This window comes from Bombina bombina, chromosome 4 (genome assembly GCF_027579735.1).
Source record: "Bombina bombina isolate aBomBom1 chromosome 4, aBomBom1.pri, whole genome shotgun sequence".
Taxonomy (NCBI): Eukaryota; Metazoa; Chordata; class Amphibia; order Anura; family Bombinatoridae; genus Bombina; species Bombina bombina.
Genome location: NC_069502.1, coordinates 263,153,118 through 263,176,288, shown reverse-complemented (window position 1 = coordinate 263,176,288; position 23,171 = coordinate 263,153,118). Strand labels below are relative to the sequence as shown.

At 41.4% G+C, this 23,171-nt stretch overlaps 1 protein-coding gene across 3 annotated transcripts in view; it reads left to right on the top strand.

Moving 5' to 3' along the window:
* The window catches only part of WDR33 (WD repeat domain 33), a 635,894-nt gene that overhangs the window by 313,100 nt on the left and 299,623 nt on the right, over positions 1-23,171 (top strand). For all 3 annotated transcript variants that reach the window (XM_053709945.1, XM_053709944.1, XM_053709943.1), the window contains exons 10-12: positions 8,239-8,317; positions 8,800-8,910; positions 8,991-9,085. In XM_053709945.1, the coding sequence (XP_053565920.1) occupies positions 8,239-8,317; positions 8,800-8,910; positions 8,991-9,085 (285 nt within the window). The remainder of the gene's footprint in view (positions 1-8,238; positions 8,318-8,799; positions 8,911-8,990; positions 9,086-23,171) is intronic.

The window sequence follows — 23,171 nt, the reverse complement described above, 5'->3', positions numbered from 1 at the left end:
GGTTAAAATGGGGACCAAACAGAATAATTTTCGTTCTTTTCGAAACTTTAAAGGGGAACTTTGCTCAATCCAAGTCAGTCTGGAGACTTAACCAGACCTGGAATAAAGTTAAACAGGCCAAGTAGCCTGCTGCTGCTACCAAAACAGCATGAAGGGTCAGCCCCCGATCCGGGACCGTATCTAGTAGGGGGCAGACTTTCTCTCTTCGCTCAGGCTTGGGCAAGAGACGTTCAGTATTCCTGGGCATTAGACATTGTGACCCAGGGGTATCGTCTAGAATTCAAGGATTCTCTCCCAAAGAGGAGATTCCATCTTTCACGTTTGTCTGTAAACCAGACTAAAAGAGAGGCATTCTTACGCTGTGTAAAAGACCTATATACCATGGGTGTAATCTGCCCAGTTCCAAAATTAGAACAAGGGCAGGGGTTTTACTCCAATCTGTTTGTGGTTCCCAAAAAAGAGGGAACGTTCAGACCGATTTTTGATCTCAAAACTGTAAACAAATTTCTGAGTCCCATTCGAACAATTTTACCAATGATCCAGGAGGGTCAATATATGACTACCGTGGATTTGAAGGATGCGTATCTTCACTTTCCTATCCACAAAGATCATCACCAGTTCCTCAGGTTCGCCTTCCTGGACAAACATTACCAGTTTGTGGCCCTTCCTTTCGGGTTGGCCACAGCTCCCAGAATTTTCACAAAGGTGCTAGGGTCCCTTCTGGCGGTTCTAAGGCCGTGGTGCATAGCAGTCTGGATGATATTTTGATTCAGGCGTCAACTTACCATCTAGTCAAATCTCACACGGACATCGTGTTGGCTTTCCTAAGAACTCACGGGTGGAAGGTGAACATAAAAAAGAGTTCACTTGTTCCTCTGACAAGAGTTCCATTCCTAGGAACTCTGATAGACTCGGTAGACATGAAAATGTTTCTGACGGAGGTCAGAAAATAAAATATCTTAACCACTTGCCGAGCACTTCATTTCATTCCGCGGCTATCAGTGGCTCAATGTATGGAGGTAATTGGACTAATGGTAGCGGCAATGGACATAGTTCCGTTTGGTCGCTTACATCTCAGACCACTGCAGCTGTGCATGCTCAGACAGTGGAATGGGGATTATGCGGTTTTATCTCTGTGGATTAATCTGGATCTATAGACCAGAGACTCTCTTCATTGGTGGTTGTCACAGGATCATCTGTCCCAGGGAATGTGCTTCCGCAGGCCAGAATGGGTCATAGTGACTACGGACGCCAGTCTCTCGGGCTGGGGTGCAGTCTGGAATTCCTTTGAAGGCTCAGGGTGTGTGGACTCAGGAGGAGTCCCTGCTACCAATAAATATTGTGGAACTGAGAGCGATATTCAACACGCTTCAAGCATGGCCTCAGCTGGCTTCGGCCAAATTCATAGGATTCCAGTCGGACAATATCACAATTGTAGCATATATCAATCATCAGGGGTGAAGAGTCCTCTAGCGATGATAGAGGTTTCCAAAATTATTCGATGGGCAGAGACTCACTCTTGCCATCTTTCAGCAATATATATCCCAGGTGTGGAGAACTGGGAAGCGGATTTTCTAAGTCGTCAGACTTTTCATCCGAGGGAGTAGGAATTCCATCCGGAGGTGTTTGCACAATTGATTCATCAGTGGGGCACACCGGAATTGGATCTGATGGCATCTCATCAGAATGCCAAACTTCCTTGTTATGGGTCCAGATCAAGGGATCTTCAAGCAGTACTGATAGATGCTCGTGGTCATTCAACCTGGCTTATGTGTTTCCTCCTTTTCCTCTCTTACCTCGTCTGATTGCCAGAATCAAACAGGAGAGGGCTTTGGTAATCTTGATGGCGCCTGCGTGGCCACGCAGGACTTGGTTTGCAGACCTGGTGGAATGTCATCTCTGCCACCGTGGAAACTGCCACTGAGACAGGACCTTCTCATTCAGGGTCCGTTCCAACATCCAGATCTAGTTTCTCTGCAGCTGACTGCCTGGAGATTGAACGCTTGATTTTATCTAAGCGGGGATTCTCTGAGTCGGTCATTGATACCTTAATTCAGGCTCGAAAGTCTGTCACTAGGAAAATTTACCATAAGATATGGCGTAAATATCTTTATTGGTGCGAATCCAAAGGCTACTCATGGAGTAAGATCAGGATTCCTAGGATGTTGTCCTTTCTCCAAGAAGGATTGGAGAAGGGGCTATTAGCTAGTTCCTTAAAGGGACAGATTTCTGCTTTGTCAATTTTACTACACAAACGTCTGGCAGATGTCCCAGACGTTCAGTTGTTTTGTCAGGCTTTGGTTAGAATTAAGCCTGTGTTTAAACCTGTTGCTCCACCATGGAGTTTGAATTTAGTTCTTAATGTTCTTCAAGGGGTTCCGTTGCATTCTATAGTTATTAAACTTCTATCTTGGAAAGTTCTGTTTTTAGTTGCTATCTCTTCTGCTCGAAGAGTTTCTGAGCTATCTGCGTTACAATGCGACTCGCCTTATCTTATATTCCATTCTGATAAGATGGTTTTGCGTACTAAACCTGGATTTCAAATAAGAATATTAATCAGGAAATTGTTGTTCCTTCTCTGTGTCCTAACCCTTCTTCTTAGAAGGAGCGTCTGTTACATAACTTGGACGTGGTTCGTGCTTTGAAGTTTTACTTGCAAGCGAGCAAGGATTTCCATCAAACATCTTCTCTGTTGTCTACTCTGGAAAGCGTAGAGGTCAAAAAGCTACGGCTACCTCTTTCTTTTTGGCTGAAAAGCATCATCCGTTTGGCATACAAGTCTGCTGGACAGCAGCCCCCTAAAAAGATTACAGCTCATTCTACTAGAGCTGTGGCTTCCACATGGGCTTCTAAAAACAATGCTTCTGTTGAACAGATTTGTAAGGCTGCGACTTGGTCTTCCCTTCATACCTTTTCCAAATTTTACAAATTCGATACTTTTGCTACTTCTGAGGCTATTTTTGGGAGAAAGGTTCTTCAAGCAGTGGTGCCTTCCATTTAGGTATCTGTCTTGTCCCTCCCGTTCAACCTTTGGTATTGTATCCCACAAGTAAAGGATGAATCCGTGGACTCGTATCTTATAGAAGAAAAGGAAATTTATGCTTACCCGATAAATTGATTTCTTCTAAGATACGACGAGTCCACGGCCCGCCCTGTCAATTTAAGACAGATTATATTTTTTGTTTAAAACTTCAGTCACCTCTGCACCTTTTAGTTTCTCCTTTTTTCTTCCTATACCTTCGGTCGAATGACTGGGGGTTGGAGTCAAGGGAGGAGCTATATAGACTGCTCTGCTGTGGAGCTCTTTGCCACTTCCTGTTAGCAGGAGGATAATATCCCACAAGCAAAGGATGAATCAGTGGACTCGTCGTATCTTAGAAGAAATCAATTTATCAGGTAAGCATAAATTTCCTTTTTCCAAAGCAGTTATCTAAAGCTATTTATTGTTACCAACAATTTGGAACAATGTAATCCAGAATGAAATCACAATCTAATTGCTATGATCACATAAAACTTCAACATCTTATAAAATAGGTGAACTTCCTAATGGATGATATGGAGAAACCTAAATAATCCCATTAACTTTGATCTTAATGTGGGCATCAATATTTTAATTTTCAATCGTGCATATGAATGAGCAACAATTATTTTTGGATTTAAAAGGGTTAAAGGGACATTTATACACATTTTTTCTTTGCATAAATGTTTTGTAGATGATCAATTTATATAGCCCATAAAGTTGTTGTTTTTTTTTTTTTATTATAAAATAACATTGCTCTGATTTTCAGACTCCTAACCAAGCCCCAAAGTTTTATGAGAATACCGTCAGCTACCTACTCCACCTTGCTCCTGTTTGTGTAAAGGGTCTTTTCATATGCAAAAGAAGGGGGAGGGGGGAGTGTCTTATTTCTCACTTGCAGTGGGCTTTCCAACTACATTTTCAACAGAGCTAAACTGAGAGCTTCTAAGTAAGTTTTTAAACGGTTTTATACTGGATTTTTATATCAGTATCTGTGCATCTTATTCTTTATAGTAGTGTCTATTACATGCAGTTATATGAAAATGTATACTGTCCCTTTAAGTAAAAGCTTTTTTTGTACCTTTTGTCTAAAAATATTAGTATATGTTTGAGGTTGCTATTAATGCCTTGAGAATATAGGATAGCATTTGTACTTATTTTGGATGGCCTCCCAAAGCCTCCCATAGAGGAAGTACATTTCACAAGGGGCAATCTCTGCTTTCTGGCAAGCAGAAGTAAAAGACCTCAGCTTCTGCCCTTTTCGCGCTTGGTGTATTTTTTTTTTTATTACGTTTTTGGCTACTTGCTTTATTTCTTTCCTATGACATGGAGATTCCACGGCTGCATTCCAATTACTAGTGGGATATTCAACTCCTGGCCAGCAGAAGGAGGCAAGGAGCACCCCAGCAAAGCTGTTAAGTGTAACTGCCTTACCCATAATCCCCAGTCATTCTCTTTGCCTCTGTCAATGTAGGTTGTGCGAAGTTGATGTCTAAAGATTTTAATACTTTTATTTTTTTCCCGGAAGCAAGGATTGGGGTCTAGCTGTGTCCATATCAATCTCTTGAGTAAGAGTAGTGATGGCTTTTAGCAGTTAAAAGGCGGCGAGGAAGTCTTTGCTTTACTTTTAACACTTTGCTACCCCTTTTGGAGAAAGCTGGAGTTAGTTACTCTGTTCTTTCTTTTCCTACAGGTCTATGACAGGGAGTAAAGCGCCTGCCACACCTAAGGATCTGCATCTATCATGCAATTGGATCTAAGGTAAGTGCTTTTGCCTTCTATATACGGAAGGATAGCAGCACTTAAGAGGTTAATCCTTTGGGACTTAATACTCCTTATTAATTAAGGATTCATATTAAGGACATGTGACTTGGGTATTTTTATATAGTATGAGAAAGGTCAGTTTATATGGGGAGTTCCTGGGTTAACAGTAAATGAATCTTTATTGGTTACCTACTACATATTTGAGCTTCTAGGTTCAGGGCTTAACATATATCTTTTTCATTGTTGGGCCACTGGATTACCATTATATTAAACGGTCTTGATACGTAAAGGGACAGTATACACCAATTTTTATTTAACTGTAGGTAATAGACATTACTATAAAGAATAAGATGCACAGATACTGATATAAAATTCCAGTATAAAACTGTTTAAAAACTCACTTAGAAGCTCTCAGTTTAGCTCTGTTGAAAAGGTAGCTGGAAAGCCCACTAAGTGGGGAAATATGACACTCCCCCCTTTCCCTTCTTTTGCATATGAAAAGACCCTTTACACAAACAGGAGCAAGCTGGCCTACGTATCTGACGGTAGGTATCCTCCTAAAACTTTGGGGCTTGGTTAGGAGACCGAAAATCAGAGCAATGTTATTTAAAAATAAGCAAACTATACATTTTAAAAAAAAATAAAAAAAATAAAAAAATTGATGGGCTATATAAATAGGTCATCTACAAAACATTTATGCAAAGAAAAAATGAGTTTTATGTCCCTTTAAACCATTTTTTTCACTCTCTTTTTAGAGCTGTGTACATTTCTGAGACGGTTTTATTCTGGTTTCACGATCATGTGACGACCGCACTTCCGCTTTTACGGAGCGGATCGCTTAAAGAGTTTAGTGCAGCCATCTTTGTCTCTACTTGAACATCTTTTGAATTGGCTTCTGTTTATCAGCTCACTGGATTACCAGAGGAGGAAATAACTTCTAGAGAGTTTTTCTTACTAGTGGGACAATTTTTCTGGCCGGTAGGAGCTTCAGGCATCAGAGGCAGTTTTTTCAAGTTATATTTATATGCTTGAATTCGATTCTAGTATTTTATATTTACTATTTAATATTACTATTTATCTGAAAGATTAAAAATTTCGTTTTTTACATAAAATTTCTATATTTGGAAATTGCTAGTGGGACCTGTTATCTAAGCTATGGATACAGATCAGGATCAATCTATCTCTATGGATAAATGTTTGCTTTGTTTAGACAGCCAGATTGCCCTACCTATGCAGTGTGCCTGATGAGGCAGTCCTCTCTTCCCTTAAACATCTTTGAGTTAAAAGCCATCTTTAATGCCCTATCAGCGTGGCCTCAACTGTCGTTGGTCCGGTTTATCAGATTCCAATCGGATAACATCACCTCAGTGGCTTACATCAACCACCAGGGAGGGACTCGGAGTTTCTTAGGCATGTAGGAGGTAACTTGCATTCTGCAGTGGGTGGAAGCCCACGATTGTCTCCTATCTGCCATCCAAATTCCAGGAGTGGACAACTGGGAAGCAGATTTTCTGAGCAGATATACCTTTCATCCCGGGGAGTGGGCTCTCTATCCGGAAGCGTTCTCTCAGGTATCCCTCATGTGGGGGGTTCCAGAGTTGGATCTGATGGCGTCCCGCCACAACGCCAAGGTTCCAAAGTACAGTTCAAGGTCAAGAAGTTTTCTCTGGCTTATCCGTTTGCTCTCCTTCCATGAGTCATTGCTCGTATCAAACAGGAGAGAGTATCAGTGATACTAATAGCTCCTGGATGGCCTCGCCGGAACTGGTTCGCAGATCTAGTAAGGATTTCATCTCTACCTCCTTGGAGGTTACTTCATAGGAAAGACCTTCTACTTCAGGATCCTTTCCTCCATCCAAACCTAGATTCTCTGAAGCTAACTGCTTGGAGATTGAACGCCTAGTTCTCTCTAAACATGGTTTTTCTAATGCGGTAATTGAAACTATGATTCAGGCTCGAAAACCAGTTACTCGCAAGATTTACCATAATATATGGCTTAAATATTTTTATTGGTGTGAATCTAAGGGATTCTCCTGTAGCCGGGTGTGGATTCCCCAGATTTTGTCTTTTCGTCAGGATGGCCTGGATAAGGGTTTATTGGTCAGTACCCTAAAGGGTCAGATTTCTACATTATCCTTTTGCACAGACGTCTGGCAGCCTTTGTACAGGCCCTGGTTAGAATCAGGCCTGTATTTAAACCTGTTGCTCCCCCGTGGAGCCTTAATTTAGTTCTTAAAGTTTTGCAGCAGGCTCTGTTTGAGCCAATGCATGTTATTAGACTATTATCCTGAAAGGTTTTGTTTCTTGTTGCCATTTCTTCCACTCGCAGAGTATCTGAGCTTTCAGTTCTGCAGTGTGATTCCCCCTACCTTATTTTTCATGCTGATAAGCCGGCCCTTCGTACTAAATTGGGTTTTCTCCCTAAGGTGGTATCAGATCGAAACATTAATCAAGAAATTGTTGTTCCTTTTTGTCCTAATCCTCCTCCTCAAAAGGAACGTCTTTAGCAAAATTTGGATGTGGTGCAGGCTCTAAAATTTTACTTACAGGCTACTAAATATTTCCGGCAATCTTTTACCCTGTTAGTTTTCTCTGGAAAACGTAAGGGTCAGAAGGCTACTTCTACTTCTCTGTGTGTCTGGTTGAGAAGTTTGATTTGTTTGGCTTATGAGACTGCTGGACAGCAGCCTCGTAAGAGAGAATTACACAAATTACACAAAAATGAAGCTTCTGTGGAACAGATTTGCAAGGCGGCAACATGGTCCACTCAGCATACTTTTTCCAAATTCTACAGATTCTTTTGGGTGAAAGGTTCTTCAAGCGGTGGTGCCTACAGTTTAGGTCCTCCTTCCTTTTTCTCCCTCCCTGTTCATTCCGTGTCCTCTAGCTTGGGTATTGATTCCCACTAGTAATTGGAATGACGTTGTGGAGACTCCATGTCATAGGAAAGAAAACAAAAGTTTTGCTTACATGATAAATTTCTTTCTTTCCGGACATGGAAAGTCTACAACCCCACCCTCTTTTCTCATTATAATTGGGCAGTTTTTTTCTATAAACCTCAGGCACCTTTACACCTTTGCGTTTCTTCCTTTTCCATTTCCTTCGACATAATCACTGGGGGTTATGGGTAAGGCAGTTACACTTAACAGCTTTGCTGGGGTGCTCTTTGCCTCCTCCTGCTGGCAAGGAGTGATATTCCCACTAGTAATTGGAATGACATTGTGAACTCTCCATGTCCGGGAATAAATACATTTATCAGGTAAGCTTAAATTTAGTTTTTTGGTTTCTTTGTTCTTTTTTCTATACTTGCACTTATCAGTATGTTGTGAAAAGTGTGGGTCTTTTATGTGAATGTGGTTAGTGTTTTTATCTATCCATCTGAGGGCAAGCTAAATATTGTTGGAAAATGTGCATGAAGGGTTGCTATAGATGGGCATTAAATTATTTTATTACAGCTGTTGCCTGGCATCCTGTGCATGAAGGTCTCTTTGCTAGTGGAGGATCTGATGGTTCGCTGCTGTTCTGGAATGTTGGGTATGTAATGCATCTAAATTACTTTTCAATCAGATTTAATTGATGGGTTTTGTTTAAAGGGACGGTCTACTATAGAAGTTTGTGTTTATAAAGATAGATAATCCCTTTTATTACCTCTCCCCCAGTTTTACATAACCAACATGGTTATAATATACTTTTTACCTCTGATTATCTTGTATCTAAGCCTCTGCAGACTGCCCCCTTATTTCAGTTCTTTTGACAAACGTGAGCACAGTGTTATCTATATAGCACACATGAGCTTATGCCCTCTAACTGTGAAAACTGTCAAATGCATTGAGATAAGAGGTGGCCTCCAAGGGTTTAAAATTAGCATAGGAGTTTACCTAGGTTTAGCTTTCAACTAAGAATACCAAGAGATGATAAAAATGACCTGGAAAGTTGTTTACATTTGCATGCCCTATCTGAATCATGAAAGTTTAATTTTGACTAGACTTTCCCTTTATTTTTTAATTGTTTTATAGAGTGGAGAAAGAGGTGGGTGGGATGGAAATTGCCCATGAGGGAATGATCTGGAGTCTTGCCTGGCATCCACTGGGGCATATTCTATGCTCTGGATCTAATGACCATACAAGGTAATTAATCAAAACCACTCTAATACTGTATGATATAATTTCCATTTTCTACCTTCTAATTTTATGTTTTTATTTCTTAGCAAATTTTGGACCAGAAATCGACCTGGTGATAAAATGCGCGACCGTTACAATTTGAATTTACTACCTGGCATGTCAGAGGATGGTGTGGAATATGGTAACTGTATTTAGCTTTTATCTGTGTGTTTTTTTTTTCTTTCTTGAAAATACACATTCGTTGCTAGTATTTAACTGTGTGTGTACAGTATATATGTGTGTGTGTGTGTGTATATATATATATATATATATATATAATTCTTTCATTTAGCAAGAGTCCATGAGCTAGTGACGTATGGGATATACATTCCTACCAGGAGGGGCAAAGTTTCCCAAACCTTAAAAATGCCTATAAATACACCCCTCACCACACCCACAATTCAGTTTTACAAACTTTGCCTCCGATGGAGGTGGTGAGGTAAGTTTGTGCTAGATTCTACGTTGATATGCGCTTCGCAGCAGGCTGAAGCCCGGTTTTCCTCTCAGAGTGCAGTGAATGTCAGAGGGATGTGAAGAGAGTATTGCCTATTTGAATACAATGGTCTTCCTCTAGGGGATCTATTTCATAGGTTCTCTGTTATCGGTCGTAGAGATTTCTTCTCCTACCTCCCTTTTCAGATCGACGATATACTCTTATATACCATTACCTCTACTGATTCTCGTTTCAGTACTGGTTTGGCTATCTACTATATGTAGATGAGTGTCTTGGGGTAAATAAATCTTATTTCTATTTATGACACTCAAAGCTATGGTTGGGCACTTTATAAGTAACGTTCTAAATATATGTTTTAAACTTATATTTGCCATGATTCAGGTTAATCAGTATTCCTTCTTTCAGTTTCATTATTTTGGGAAATGCATATGAATAAATATTTTTTCTTACCTTCAAAAATTTTCAAATTTACTTTTTTCCTTGCGGGCTGTTAGGCTCGCGGGGGCAGAAAATGCTTCAATTAATTGCGTTATTCTTGGCGCAAACTTTTTTGCCGCAAAATTTCGTCATTTCCGGCGCCATAGTTGACGCCGGAAGTTTACACATGGTTGAGTCATTTTTTGACGCATGTGTGTTACAGACGTTTTTTTGCGCCAAAAAATGTGGGCGTCATTTTTGGCGACAAAAAATATGGGCATTATACTTGGCGCCAAATAATGTGGGCGTCATACTTGGCGCCATTTTTTTCACATTATTTCAGTCTCACTTTTTTGTTGCTTCTGGTTGCTAGAGGCTTGTTTGTTTTGCATTTTTTCCCATTCCTGAAACTGTCATTTAAGGAATTTGATAATTTTGCTTTATATGTTGTTTTTTTCTATTACATATTGCAAGATATTTTAAAAGCTGTTCCTGAATCAGAAAATACTGAGGGATTCCTGATGACTGATATCAGTCCTACCAAAGCTAAGTTCATTTATTTTAATGTTATGAATGTTTATATTTAGCTATGGTTTGTAATAAGTTTTTATGATAAACTTTTACGTGCAGAGTCCATTAGTATTTATGCATTATCTATTGCTATTCTTTTTACATCTTATGTACAAGATATATTTAGGAATTTATAAGAATATTTTTCTGATTCTAGTATAAAGGCTTTGTCTGCTATCCCGCCTTCTAATAACATTTTTAGGTCTTTTTTAAACTTCTCATTTAGTTGATGAAGTTTCAAATGACCAACAACATACTGAATTATCCTTCTCTGATGGTGTATTTTCTCATTCAGAATTTTCTTTATCAGATATTGACACTAACAAATCTACTTTTTTATTTATTTTTAAATCAGGTACATTTGTTTTTTGTTGAAAAGGTGTTGATTATTTTGGATATTGAAGTAACTAGTTCTTTTTGATTAAGACTAGCTAACATTTAAATTCTGCTTATTAACCTTCTGTGGTTTCTTCAGATGTTTTTTTTCCAGTTCCTGATACTAGGGAATGGAATAGGCTGGGAATTTCTTTTATTCCTTCATTAAGGTTTTTAATTGTATCCTTTGCCGGCAGTTAGTTTTCAGTTTTGAGGAAGATCCTCCAAGTTAATGGGACTATCTCTACTCTTGCTAACATACTAATATTTCTATAGCAGATAGTATTTATTTTTTTCCTTGGGAAACTTGTACTGTATCTTATTTAAGGAAAACTATTTATTTCAGGTACTTTTCTTAGACCTGTAATTTATTTGGCTGATGTGCAACTGCTTCAGTTTTCTGGTTGGATACTTTAGTGCAACAAGTATCGGATTATGATTTGTTTAGCATTGTTAAGTTGATCAACATGCTAATAATTTCATTTGTGTCGTCATTTTTTTGATATTTTTGCAAATGAGGTTTAATCTATGTCTTTAGCTATTTTAGCTAGAAGAACTTTATGATTTCAATCTTGGAATGCTAAGTTGATTTCTAAATTCCATATTTATTTTTTTCCAAGGTAATCAATTATTTGGTTCACAATTGGATTCAATTCTTCAACTGTTACTCTGGGCTGCAAGATTGTGTTCTAAGGCTAAATATTAAGCTTTTTTTCTTACTAAGGAACGGAATTCTAAATTCTTCCCCAAGTAACATGTTTATAATTGGAAGTTTTCTTCATTCAATTTAAGCCATTTTAAAAAAAGCAAAGTCAGCTCCCCAAATTTGCATTTAGGTGCAGTTCTTATTCCAGCTTAGCTGGTAATGGGCAGGTTAAGACTTTTTTAATAAATTTGTTTGGTTCAATTCGGTCCAAACTTCTTAGATTTGGATACAGAATAGGATTCGGAGTAAATACGTCTGTGAGAAGTATTTTTTCTCTCTCTAACATATTCCAGCTATTCCAGTAAGGCTCACTCTTTCCTGAAGTGTGTTTCAGTCCTATATGTATTGGGTACTTGTGAAGAGCGGCTGGTCACCCGTTGGGGCTCAAGGCGCTGCTCAGACCTGGAGTTTTCTGGGGTTTTTATAACAGTTCCTTTTTAGGAACAGGATTTGGGGGTTTTATTCAAAACTATTCATTATTTCAAAGATAGAAAATCTTTTTGAATTGTCATATAAGTATACCATCTTTTAGAATGGAGTTTATATGGTCTATTCTGCCTTTTTTGGTCAGTAATGGCATTATTTGTTCACAATAGATACAATAGATGCATATTTTCATTTTCTGTTTTCATTCAGATTATTTTCATTTTCTGAGATTCTCTTTTTTTGACAAGCATTACCAATTTCTTTCATGTAATTGGCAAGAGTCCATGAGCTAGTGACATATGGGATATACAATCCTACCAGGAGGGGCAAAGTTTCCCAAACCTCAAAATGCCTATAAATACACCCCTCACCACACCCACAATTCAGTTTTACAAACTTTGCCTCCTATGGAGGTGGTGAAGTAAGTTTGTGCTAAGATTTCTACGTTGATATGCGCTTCTCAGCATTGTTGAAGCCCGATTCCTCTCAGAGTACAGCGAATGTCAAAGGGACGTGAAGGGAGTATCACCTATTGAATACGATGATTTCCCTAACGGGGGTCTTTTTCATGGGTTCTCTGTTATCGGTCGTAGAGATTCATCTCCTACCTCCCTTTTCAGATCGACGATATACTCTCAAATTTACCATTACCGCTACTAAAGAACTGTTTTAGTACTGGTTTGGCTATCTGCTATATGTGGATGGGTGTCTTTTGGTAAGTATGTTTTCATTTACTTAAGACACTCTCAGCTATGGTTTGGCACTTTATGCAAATTATATAAAGTTCTAAATATATGTATTGTACTTATATTTGCCATGAGTCAGGTTCATGTATTTCCTTCTGCAGACTGTCAGTTTCATATTTGGGAATATAAACACTTTAAGAAATTTGTTTCTTACCTGGGGTTTAGTCTTTTTCAATTTGACTACTTTTGCATTTGCGGGTATTAGGCCCGCGGGTGCTTCAAATGTTAGACTTTATTGCGTTATTTTTGGCGCAAACTTTTTTGGCGCGGGAAATTACGTTTTTGACGCAACTTCGTCATTTCCGGCGTCATACGTGACGTTGAGACCTTTCACACGGCGGCGTCATTAGTGACGCAAGTGTGTCATTTCCGGTCATTTTTGGCGCCAAAAAAGTTTACGTTACGTTGTGCGTCATACTTGGCGCCAATTTTTCTTCATTATTTCAATACCCCATTGTTGTTTGCCTCCTGATTTCTTTTCTATCAGGAGGCCTATGCTTTTGCATTTAATCCTACATTGGTGTGTCCGGTCCACGGCTTCATCCTTGCTTGTGGGATATTCTCTTCCCCTACAGGAAATGGCAAAGAGAGCACACAGCAAAAGCTGTCCATATAGCCCCCCCTCTGGCTCCGCCCCCCAGTCATTCTCTTTGCCGCTCTGAACAAGTAGCATCTCCACGGGGATGGTAAAGAGTATGTGGTGTTAGTTGTAGTTTTATTTCTTCTATCAAGAGTATGTTATTTTAAAATAGTGCCAGTTTGTACTATTTACTCTACAACAGAAAGTGATGAAGATTTCTGTTAAGAGGAGTATGATTTTAGCACCAGTAACTAAAATCCATTGCTGTTCCCACGCAGGACTGTTGAAACCAGAGAACTTCAGTTGGGGGGAACAGTTTGCAGACTTATCTGCTTCAGGTATGACCAGTCTCTTTTCTAACAAGACCCAGTAATGCTAGAAGACTGTCAGATTTCCCTTATGGGACCGGTAAGCCATTTTCTTAGACTCAGTAACAGAATTAAGGCTTATAAATTGGGCTCTATGCTGGTTGACACTATTGTGGGCTAAATCGATTTGTTTTTATCATATTTATATGACAATTGGAGTGTTTTGTGAACTTTGAAACACTTTTGGGAACGTTTATTTGCGCCTGGCACTTGTTTAGACGCCTACTCTAGTCAGAAAGGCCTCTTCACTCTGGTATGCAGAGGGAGGAGGCCTCATTTTCGCGCCTCAGTTGCGCAGTTACTTTCCATAGGCAGTGCATGCAGCTTCACGTGAGAGGGTCCTGTGGCTGAGAAACGGACTCAGGAAGGCTTATTTCTGTGGTGAATAACCCCTAAGGAAGGTAAAAGCTGCAGCAAAGTCTGTGGCAGGGACTGTAGTGTGTTTAAACCGTTAAATTGAACTATTAGCTCCGGTTTGCTCATTTAAGGGTTTTGAAATTTGGTGTGCAATACTTTCAAAGCATTAAGACACTGGGGTGTAAATTTCAGAAAGATCGGATATTTCTTTGATAGTTTTTCGAACATTCAGAAATAAAGTGTGCTCTTTTTATTATTTAAAGAGACAGTAACGTTTTTGTTTAAATTTGTTTTTATTGCATTAATAGCCTGCCTAAATCTGTCTAACATGTCTGTACCTTCAGATTGCATATGTTGTGTGTGTATGGAAGCCAAGGTGGTTCCCCCTTTAAATGTATGTACAAATTGTGCCATGGCGTCCAAACAAAGTAAGGACAGTACTGTCACATTTAATAAGGTTGCCCAAGATGAATCTTCAAATGAAGGTAGTGGGGATAGTTCATCATCCTCTCCTTCTGTGTCAACACCAGTTTTGCCCGCGCAGGCGATACCTAGTACATCTAGCGCGCCAATGCTTGTTACTATGCAGCAATTAACAGCAATAATGGATAATTCTTTAGCAGCTCTTTTATCCAAACTGCCAGCATTTCCCAGAAAGCGTGATTGCTCAGTTTTAAATACAGAGGATGAGCAAGTAGGCGCTGACGATAATTTATCTGTTATTCCCTCACATCAATCTGAGTTGGCAGCGAGGGAGGGTCTGTCTGAGGGAGAAATTTCTGATTCAGGAAAAATTTCTCAGCAGGCAGAACCTGATATCGTGGCATTTAAATTTAAGCTAGAACATCTCCGCGCCCTGCTTAAGGAGGTGCTAGCTACTCTTGATGATTGTGATTCTTTGGTGATTCCAGAGAAGTTGTGCAAAATGGACAAATTCTTAGAGGTCCCAGTGCACGCTGATGCTTTTCCGATACGAAAGAGGGTGGCGGACATAGTGACTAAGGAGTGGGAGAAGCCAGGTGTACCTTTTGTTCCACCTCCTATATTTAAGAAAATGTTCCCCATTGTCGACCCCAGAAGGGACGCATGGCAAACGGTCCCGAAGGTAGAGGGGGCAGTTTAAACGCTAGCCAAGCGCACAACTATTCCTATAGAGGACAGTTGCGCTTTCAAAGATCCTATGGATAAAAAAATTGAAGGATTGCTTAAAAAGATTTTTGTTCAGGAAGGTTTCCTTCTTCAACCAATTTCGTGCATTATTCCTGTCACCACGGCGGCGTCTTTTTGGTTTGAGGAACTAGAAAATTCGCTCCAAAAGGAGACTCCATATGATGAAGTCATGGACAGAATTCACGCACTAAAGTTGGCTAATTCCTTTATTTTGGATGCCGCTTTTCAATTAGCAAAATTAGCGGCGAAAAACTCAGGTTTTGCAATAGTGGCGCGCAGGGCGCTTTGGCTAAAATCTTGGTCGGCGGATGTGTCGTCCAAAACAAAATTGCTTAATATTCCTTTCAAAGGTAAGACCCTTTTAGGGCCAGAATTGATGGAGATTATTTCAGACATCACTGGGGGGAAAGGGCCATGCCCTCCCACAGGATAGGCCTTTCAAGGCTAAGAACAAGTCTAATTTTCGTTCCTTTCGCAATTTCAGGAACGGACCGGCTTCTAACTCTGCAGCCTCTAGACAAGAGGGTAATGCTTCCCAGCCTAAACCAGCATGGAAACCATTGCAAGGCTGGAACAAGGGTAAACAGGCCAAGAAGCCTGCTGCTGCTACCAAGACAGCATGAAAGGGTAGCCCCCGATCCGGGACCGGATCTAGTAGGGGGAAGACTTTCTCTCTTTGCTCAGGCTTGGGCAAGAGATGTTCAGGATCCCTGGGCACTAGAAATAGTCTCTCAGGGATATCTTCTAGAGTTCAAGGAACTTCCTCCAAGGGGAAGGTTCCACATGCCTCGCTTATCTTCAGACCAGGTAAAGAGACAGGCATTCTTACATTGCGTAGGAGACCTATTAAAGATGGGAGTGATACACCCAGTTCCAACAGCGGAACAAGGTCTGGGTTTTTACTCAAACCTGTTTGTAGTTCCCAAAAAAGAGGGAACTTTCAGGCCAATTCTGGATTTAAAAATTCTAAACAAATTCCTCAGAGTTCCATCATTCAAAATGGAAACCATTCGGACGATTTTACCAACAATCCAGGAGGGTCAATATATGACTACCGTGGACTTAACGGATGCGTACCTGCATATTCCTATCCACAAAGATCATCATCAGTTCCTGAGGTTCGCCTTTCTGGAGTTTTTCTACCAGTTCGTGGCTCTTCCATTCGGTTTAGCCACTGCTCCCAGAATTTTCACAAAGGTGCTAGGGTCCCTTCTAGCGGTCCTGAGGCCGAGGAGCATTGCTGTAGCACCGTACCTAGACGACATTCTAATCCAAGCGTCGTCCCTTTCCAAAGCAAGGGCTCATACAGACATTGTTTTAGCCTTTCTCAGGTCTCACGGGTGGAAGGTGAACATAGAAAAGAGTTCCCTGTCCCCGTCCACAAGAGTTCCTTTTCTGGGAACAATAATTGATTCTGTGGAAATGAAGATTTTTCTGACAGAGGTCAGAAAGTTAAAGCTTCTAAACACTTGTCGAGTTCTTCTATCTATTCCTCAGCCTTCCATAGCTCAGTGCATGGAGGTAATAGGACTAATGGTTGCAGCAATGGACGTGGTTCCTTTTGCTCGAATTCATTTAAGACCATTGCAACTGTGCATGCTCTAACAGTGGAATGGGGATTATGCAGACTTGTCTCCCCAGATTCAAGTAGACCAGGTAACCAGAGACTCACTCCTCTGGTGGTTGACTCAGGATCACCTGTCTCAGGGAATGAGTTTCCGCAGACCAGAGTGGGTCATTGTCACGACCGACACCAGTCTCTTAGGCTGGGGTGCGGTCTGGGACTCCCTGAAAGCTCAGGGTCTATGGTCTCGGGAAGAGTCTCTTCTCCCTATAAACATTTTGGATATTCAATGCGCTCCTGGCTTGGCCTCAACTAGCGAACGCCAGATTCATAAGATTTCAGTCGGACAACATGACTGTAGCGTACATCAATCATCAGGGGGGAACAAAGAGTTCCTTGGTGATGAGAGAGGTATCCAAGATCATCAAATGGGCGGTGGATCACTCCTGCCATCTATCTGCAATTCACATCCCAGGAGTAGACAACTGGGAGGCGGATTATTTGAGTTGGCAGACTTTCCATCCGGGGGAGTGGGAACTTCACCCGGAGGTCTTTGCCCAGTTAATTCAACTATGGGGCACTCCAGATATGGATCTGATGGCGTCTCGTCAGAACTCCAAGGTTCTTCGCTACGGGTCCAGATCCAGGGATCCCAAGGTGACACTAGTGGATGCATTGGTGGCGCCTTGGTCGTTCAATCTAGCTTATGTGTTTCCACCGTTCCCTCTCCTTCCCAGGCTTGTAGCCAGGATCAAACAGGAGAAGGCCTCGGTGATCCTAATAGCTCCTGCATGGCCACGCAGGACTTGGTATGCAGACCTGGTGAATATGTCATCGGCTCCACCATGGAAGCTACCTTTGAGGCAGGACCTTCTAGTACAAGGTCCATTCGAACATCCAAATCTAGTCTCTCTGCAACTGACTGCTTGGAAATTGAACGCTTGATTCTATCCAAGCGTGGGTTTTCAGATTCGGTTATAGATACTCTGGTTCAGGCCAGAAAACCTGTGACTAGGAAAATTTACCATAAGATATGGCAAAAATATATCCGTTGGTGCGAATCCAGATAGAACATGTTCTGTATGTATGGAGGCCAAGGTGGTCCCCCCTTTAAATGTATGTGAAAATTGTGCCATGGCGTCCAAACAAAGTAAGGACAGTTCTGTCACATTTAATAAGGTTGCCCAAGATGATTCCTCAAGTGAAGGTAGTGGGGATAGTTCATCATCCTCTCCTTCTGTGTCAACACCAGTTATGCCCGCGCATTCGACACCTAGTACATCTAGCGTGCCAATGCTTGTTACTATGCAACAATTAACGGCAGTAATGGATAATTCTATAGCTAATATTTTATCCAAAATGCCAGCATTTCAAAGAAAGCGTGATTGCTCAGTTTTAAATACAGAGGATGAGCAAGAATGTGCTGACGATAGTTTATCTGTTATACCCTCACACCAGTCAGATTTGGCAGTGAGGGAGGGTCTGTGGGAGGGAGAAATTTCTGATTCAGGAAAAGTTTCTCAACAGGCAGAACCTGATATTGTGATGTTCAAATTTAAGTTAGAACATCTCTGCGCCCTGCTTAAGGAGGTGCTAACTACTCTGGACGATTGTGACTCTCTGGTCATTCCAGAAAAATTGTGCAAAATGGACAAATTCCTAGAGGTCCCTGTGCACGCTGATGCCTTTCCGATACCCAAAAGGGTGGCGGACATAGTGACTAAGGAGTGGGAGAAACCAGGTATACCTTTTGTCCCACCTCCTATATTTAAGAAAATGTTCCCCATTGTCGACCCCAGGAGGGACGCATGGCAAACAGTTCCTAAGGTTGAGGGGGCAGTTTCTACATTGGCCAAACGCACGACTATTCCCATTGAGGACAGTTGTGCTTTCAAAGATCCTATGGATAAAAAATTGGAAGGATTGCTTAAAAAGATATTTGTTCAGCAAGGTTTCCTCCTCCAACCAATTTCGTGCATTATTCCTGTCACAACGGCGGCATCTTTTTGGTTCGAAGAACTAGAAAATTCGCTCAATAAGGAGACTCCGTATGAGGAAGTCATGGACAGAATTCACGCACTAAAGTTGGCTAATTCCTTTACTTTAGATACCGCTTTGCAATTGGCGAAATTAGCGGCGAAAAATTCAGGTTTTGCAATTGTGGCGCACAGAGCGCTCTGGCTAAAATCTTGGTCGGCGGATGTGTCTTCCAAGACAAAATTGCTTAATATTCCTTTCAAAGGTAAGACCCTTTTTGGGCCAGAATTGAAGGAGATTATTTCAGACATCACTGGGGGAAAGGGCCATGCCCTCCCACAGGATAGGCCTTTCAAGGCTAAGAACAAATCTAATTTTCGTTCCTTTCGCAACTTCAGGAATGGACCGTCTCCTAACTCTGCAGCCTCTAGACAAGAGGGTAACGCTTCCCAGGCTAAGCCAGCTTGGAAACCAATGCAAGGCTGGAACAAGGGTAAACAGGCCAAGAAGCCTGCTGCTGCTACCAAGACAGCATGAAGGGATAGCCCCCGATCCGGGACCGGATCTAGTAGGGGGCAGACTTTCTCTCTTTGCTCAGGCAAGGGCAAGAGATGTTCAGGATCCCTGGGCACTAGAAATAGTCTCTCAGGGTTATCTTCTAGAATTCAAGGAACTTCCTCCAAGGGGAAGGTTCCACATGTCTTGCTTATCTTCAGACCAGATAAAGAGACAGGCATTCTTGCATTGCGTAGGAGATCTATTAAAGATGGGAGTGATACACCCAGTTCCAACAGTGGAACAAGGTCAGGGGTTTTACTCAAACCTGTTTGTAGTTCCCAAAAAAGAGGGAACTTTCAGACCAATTCTGGATTTAAAAATTCTAAACAAATTCCTCAGAGTTCCATCGTTCAAAATGGAAACCATTCGAACAATTTTACCAACAATCCAGGAGGGTCAATATATGACTACCGTGGATTTAAAGGATGCGTACCTATATATTCCTATCCACAAAGATCATCATCAGTTCCTGAGGTTCGCCTTTCTGGACAAACATTACCAGTTCGTGGCTCTTCCGTTCGGATTAGCCACTGCTCCCAGAATTTTCACAAAGGTGCTAGGGTCCCTTCTAGCGGTTCTAAGACAGAGGGGCATTGCAGTGGCACCTTACCTAAATGACATCCTAATCCAAGCGTCGTCCCTTTCCAGATCAAGGGCTCATACAGACATTGTATTAGCTTTTCTCAGGTGTCACGGGTGGAAGGTGAACGTGGAAAAGAGTTCCCTGTCCCCGTCTACAAGAGTTCCCTTTCTGGGAACAATAATAGATTCTGTAGAAATGAAGATTTTTCTGACGGAGGTCAGAAAATTAAAGCTTCTAAAGGCTTGTCAAGTTCTTCAATCTATTCCTCAGCCTTCCATAGCTCAGTGCATGGAAGTAATAGGTCTAATGGTTGCAGCAATGGACGTGGTTCCTTTTGCTCGAATTCATCTAAGACCATTGCAACTGTGCATGCTCAGACAGTGGAATGGGGATTATGCAGACTTGTCTCCCCAGATTCAAGTAGATCAGTTAACCAGAGACTCACTCCATTGGTGGTTGACTCAGGATCACCTGTCTCAGGGAATGAGTTTCCGCAGACCAGAGTGGGTCATTGTCACGACTGACTCCAGTCTATTAGGCTGGGGCGCGGTCTGGGACTCCCTGAAAGCTCAGGGTCTATGGTCTCGGGAAGAGTCTCTTCTCCCGATAAACATCCTGGAACTGAGAGCGATATTCAATGCTCTCCGGGCTTGGCCTCAACTAGCGAAGGCCGGATTCATAAGATTTCAGTCGGACAACATGACTGTAGCTTACATCAACCATCAGTGAGGAACAAAGAGTTCCTTGGCGATGAGAGAGGTATCCAAGATCATCAAATGGGCGGAGGATCACTCCTGCCATCTATCTGCAATTCACATCCCAGGAGTAGACAACTGGGAGGCGGATTATTTGAGTCGTCAGACTTTCCATCCGGGGGAGTGGGAACTCCACCCGTAGGTCTTTGCCCAGTTAACTCAATTATGGGGCATTCCAGACATGGATCTGATGGCGTCTCGTCAGAACTTCAAGGTTCCTCGCTACGGGTCCAGATCCAGGGATCCCAAGGCGACATTAGTGGATGCATTAGTGGCGCCTTGGTAGTTTAACCTAGCTTATGTGTTTCCACCGTTTCCTCTCCTTCCCAGGCTCGTAGCCAGGATCAAACAGGAGAAGGCCTCGGTGATTCTGATAGCTCCTGTGTGGCCACGCAGGACTTGGTATGCAGACCTGGTGAATATGTCATCGGCTCCACCATGGAAGCTACCTTTGAGACAGGATCTTCTAGTACAAGGTCCATTCGAACATCCAAATCTAGTCTCTCTGCAGCTGACTGCTTGGAAATTGAACGCTTGATTTTATCTAAGCGTGGGTTTTCAGATTCATGTATAGATACTCTGGTCCAAGCCAGAAAACCTGTGACTATGAAAATTTACCATAAAATATGGAAAAAATATATCTGTTGGTGTGAATTCAAGGGATTCTCTTGGAGTAAAATTAAAATTCCTAAGATTCTTTCCTTTCTCCAATAGGGTTTGGATAAAGGGTTGTCCGCGAGTTCTCTAAAAGGACAGATATCTGCTTTGTCTGTTTTGTTACACAGACGCCTGGCAGCAATGCCAGATGTACAAGCTTTTGTACAGGCCTTAGTCAGAATCAAGCCTGTTTACAGACCCATGACTCCTCCATGGAGTCTAAATTTAGTTCTTTCAGTTCTTCAAGGGGTTCCGTTTGAACCTTTACATTCCATAGATATTAAGTTACTATCTTGGAAAGTTCTGTTTTTGGTTGCTATTTCTTCTGCTAGAAGAGTTTCTGAATTGTCTGCTTTGCAGTGTGATCCACCCTATCTGGTATTCCATGCAGATAAGGTTGTTTTGCATACCAAACCTGGTTTTCTTCCAAAAGTGGTTTCCAACAGGAATATTAACCAGGAAATAGTTGTTCCTTCTCTGTGTCCGAATCCAGTTTCGAAGAAGGAACGTTTGTTACACAATTTAGATGTGGTCCGTGCTTTAAAATTCTATTTAGATGCAACAAAGGATTTCAGACAGACTTCATCTTTGTTTGTCGTTTATTCTGGTAAGAGGAGAGGACAGAAAGCTACTGCTACCTCTCTTTCCTTTTGGCTGAAAAGCATCATCCGATTGGCTTATGAGACTGCCGGACGGCAGCCTCCTGAACGAATTACAGCTCATTCTACTGGAGCTGTGGCTTCCACATGGGCCTTCAAGAACGAGGCTTTTGTTGATCAGATATGTAAGGCAGCGACTTGGTCTTCTCTGCACACTTTTTTGCCAAATTTTACAAATTCGATACTTATGCTTCTTTGGAGGCTATTTTTGGGAGAAAGGTTTTGCAAGCCGTGGTGCCTTCCGTTTAGGTAACCTGACTTGTTCCCTCCCTTCATCCGTGTCCTAAAGCTTTGGTATTGGTTCCCACAAGTAAGGATGAAGCCGTGGACTGGACACACCAATGTAGGAGAAAACAGAATTTATGCTTACCTGATAAATTTCTTTCTCCTACGGTGTGTCCGGTCCACGGCCTAACCGTCGGTCGAATGACTGGGGGGCGGAGCCAGAGGGGGGGCTCTATGGGCAGCTTTTGCTGTGCTCTCTTTGCCATTTCCTGTTAGGGAAGTGAATATTCCCACAAGTAAGGATGAAGCCGTGGACCGGACACACCGTAGGAGAAAGAAATTTATCAGGTAAGCATAAATTCTGTTTTTAAACCTCCTGTGGTTTCTCCAGGTGTTTTTCCCATTCCTGAGGCTATTTCTGATATGATTTCTAGGGAATGGAATAAGCCAGGTACTTCCTTTTATTCCTTCTTCAAGGTTTAAGAGATTGTATCCTTTACAAGCAAAATCTATAGAGTTTTGGGAAAAAATCCCCAAAGTTGATGGGGCTATTTCTACTCTTGCTAAACGTACAACTATTCCAATGGAAGATAGCACTTCTTTTATGGATCCTTTAGATAGGAAGCTTGAATCTTATCTAAGGAAGGCCTATTTATATTCAGGTCATCTTCTCAGACCTGCTATTTCTTTGGGTGATGTTGCGGCTGCATCAACTTTCTGGTTGGAAAATTTAGCGCAACATGAATTGGATTCTGACATATCTAGCATTGTTCGCCTACTGCAACATGCTAATCCTTTTATTTGTGATGCCATTTTTGATATTATCAAAATTGATGTTAGATCCATGTCTTTAGCTGTATTAGCTAGAAGAGCTTTGTGCTTTAAATCTTGGAATGCTGATATGACATCTAAATCTAGATTACTATCTCTTTCTTTCCAAGGTAATAATTTATTTGGTTCTCAGTTGGATTCTATTATTTCAACTATCACTGGAGGAAAAGGAGTTTTCTTTCATGTAATTAGCAAGAGTCCATGAGCTAGTGACGTATGGGATATACATTCCTACCAGGAGGGGCAAAGT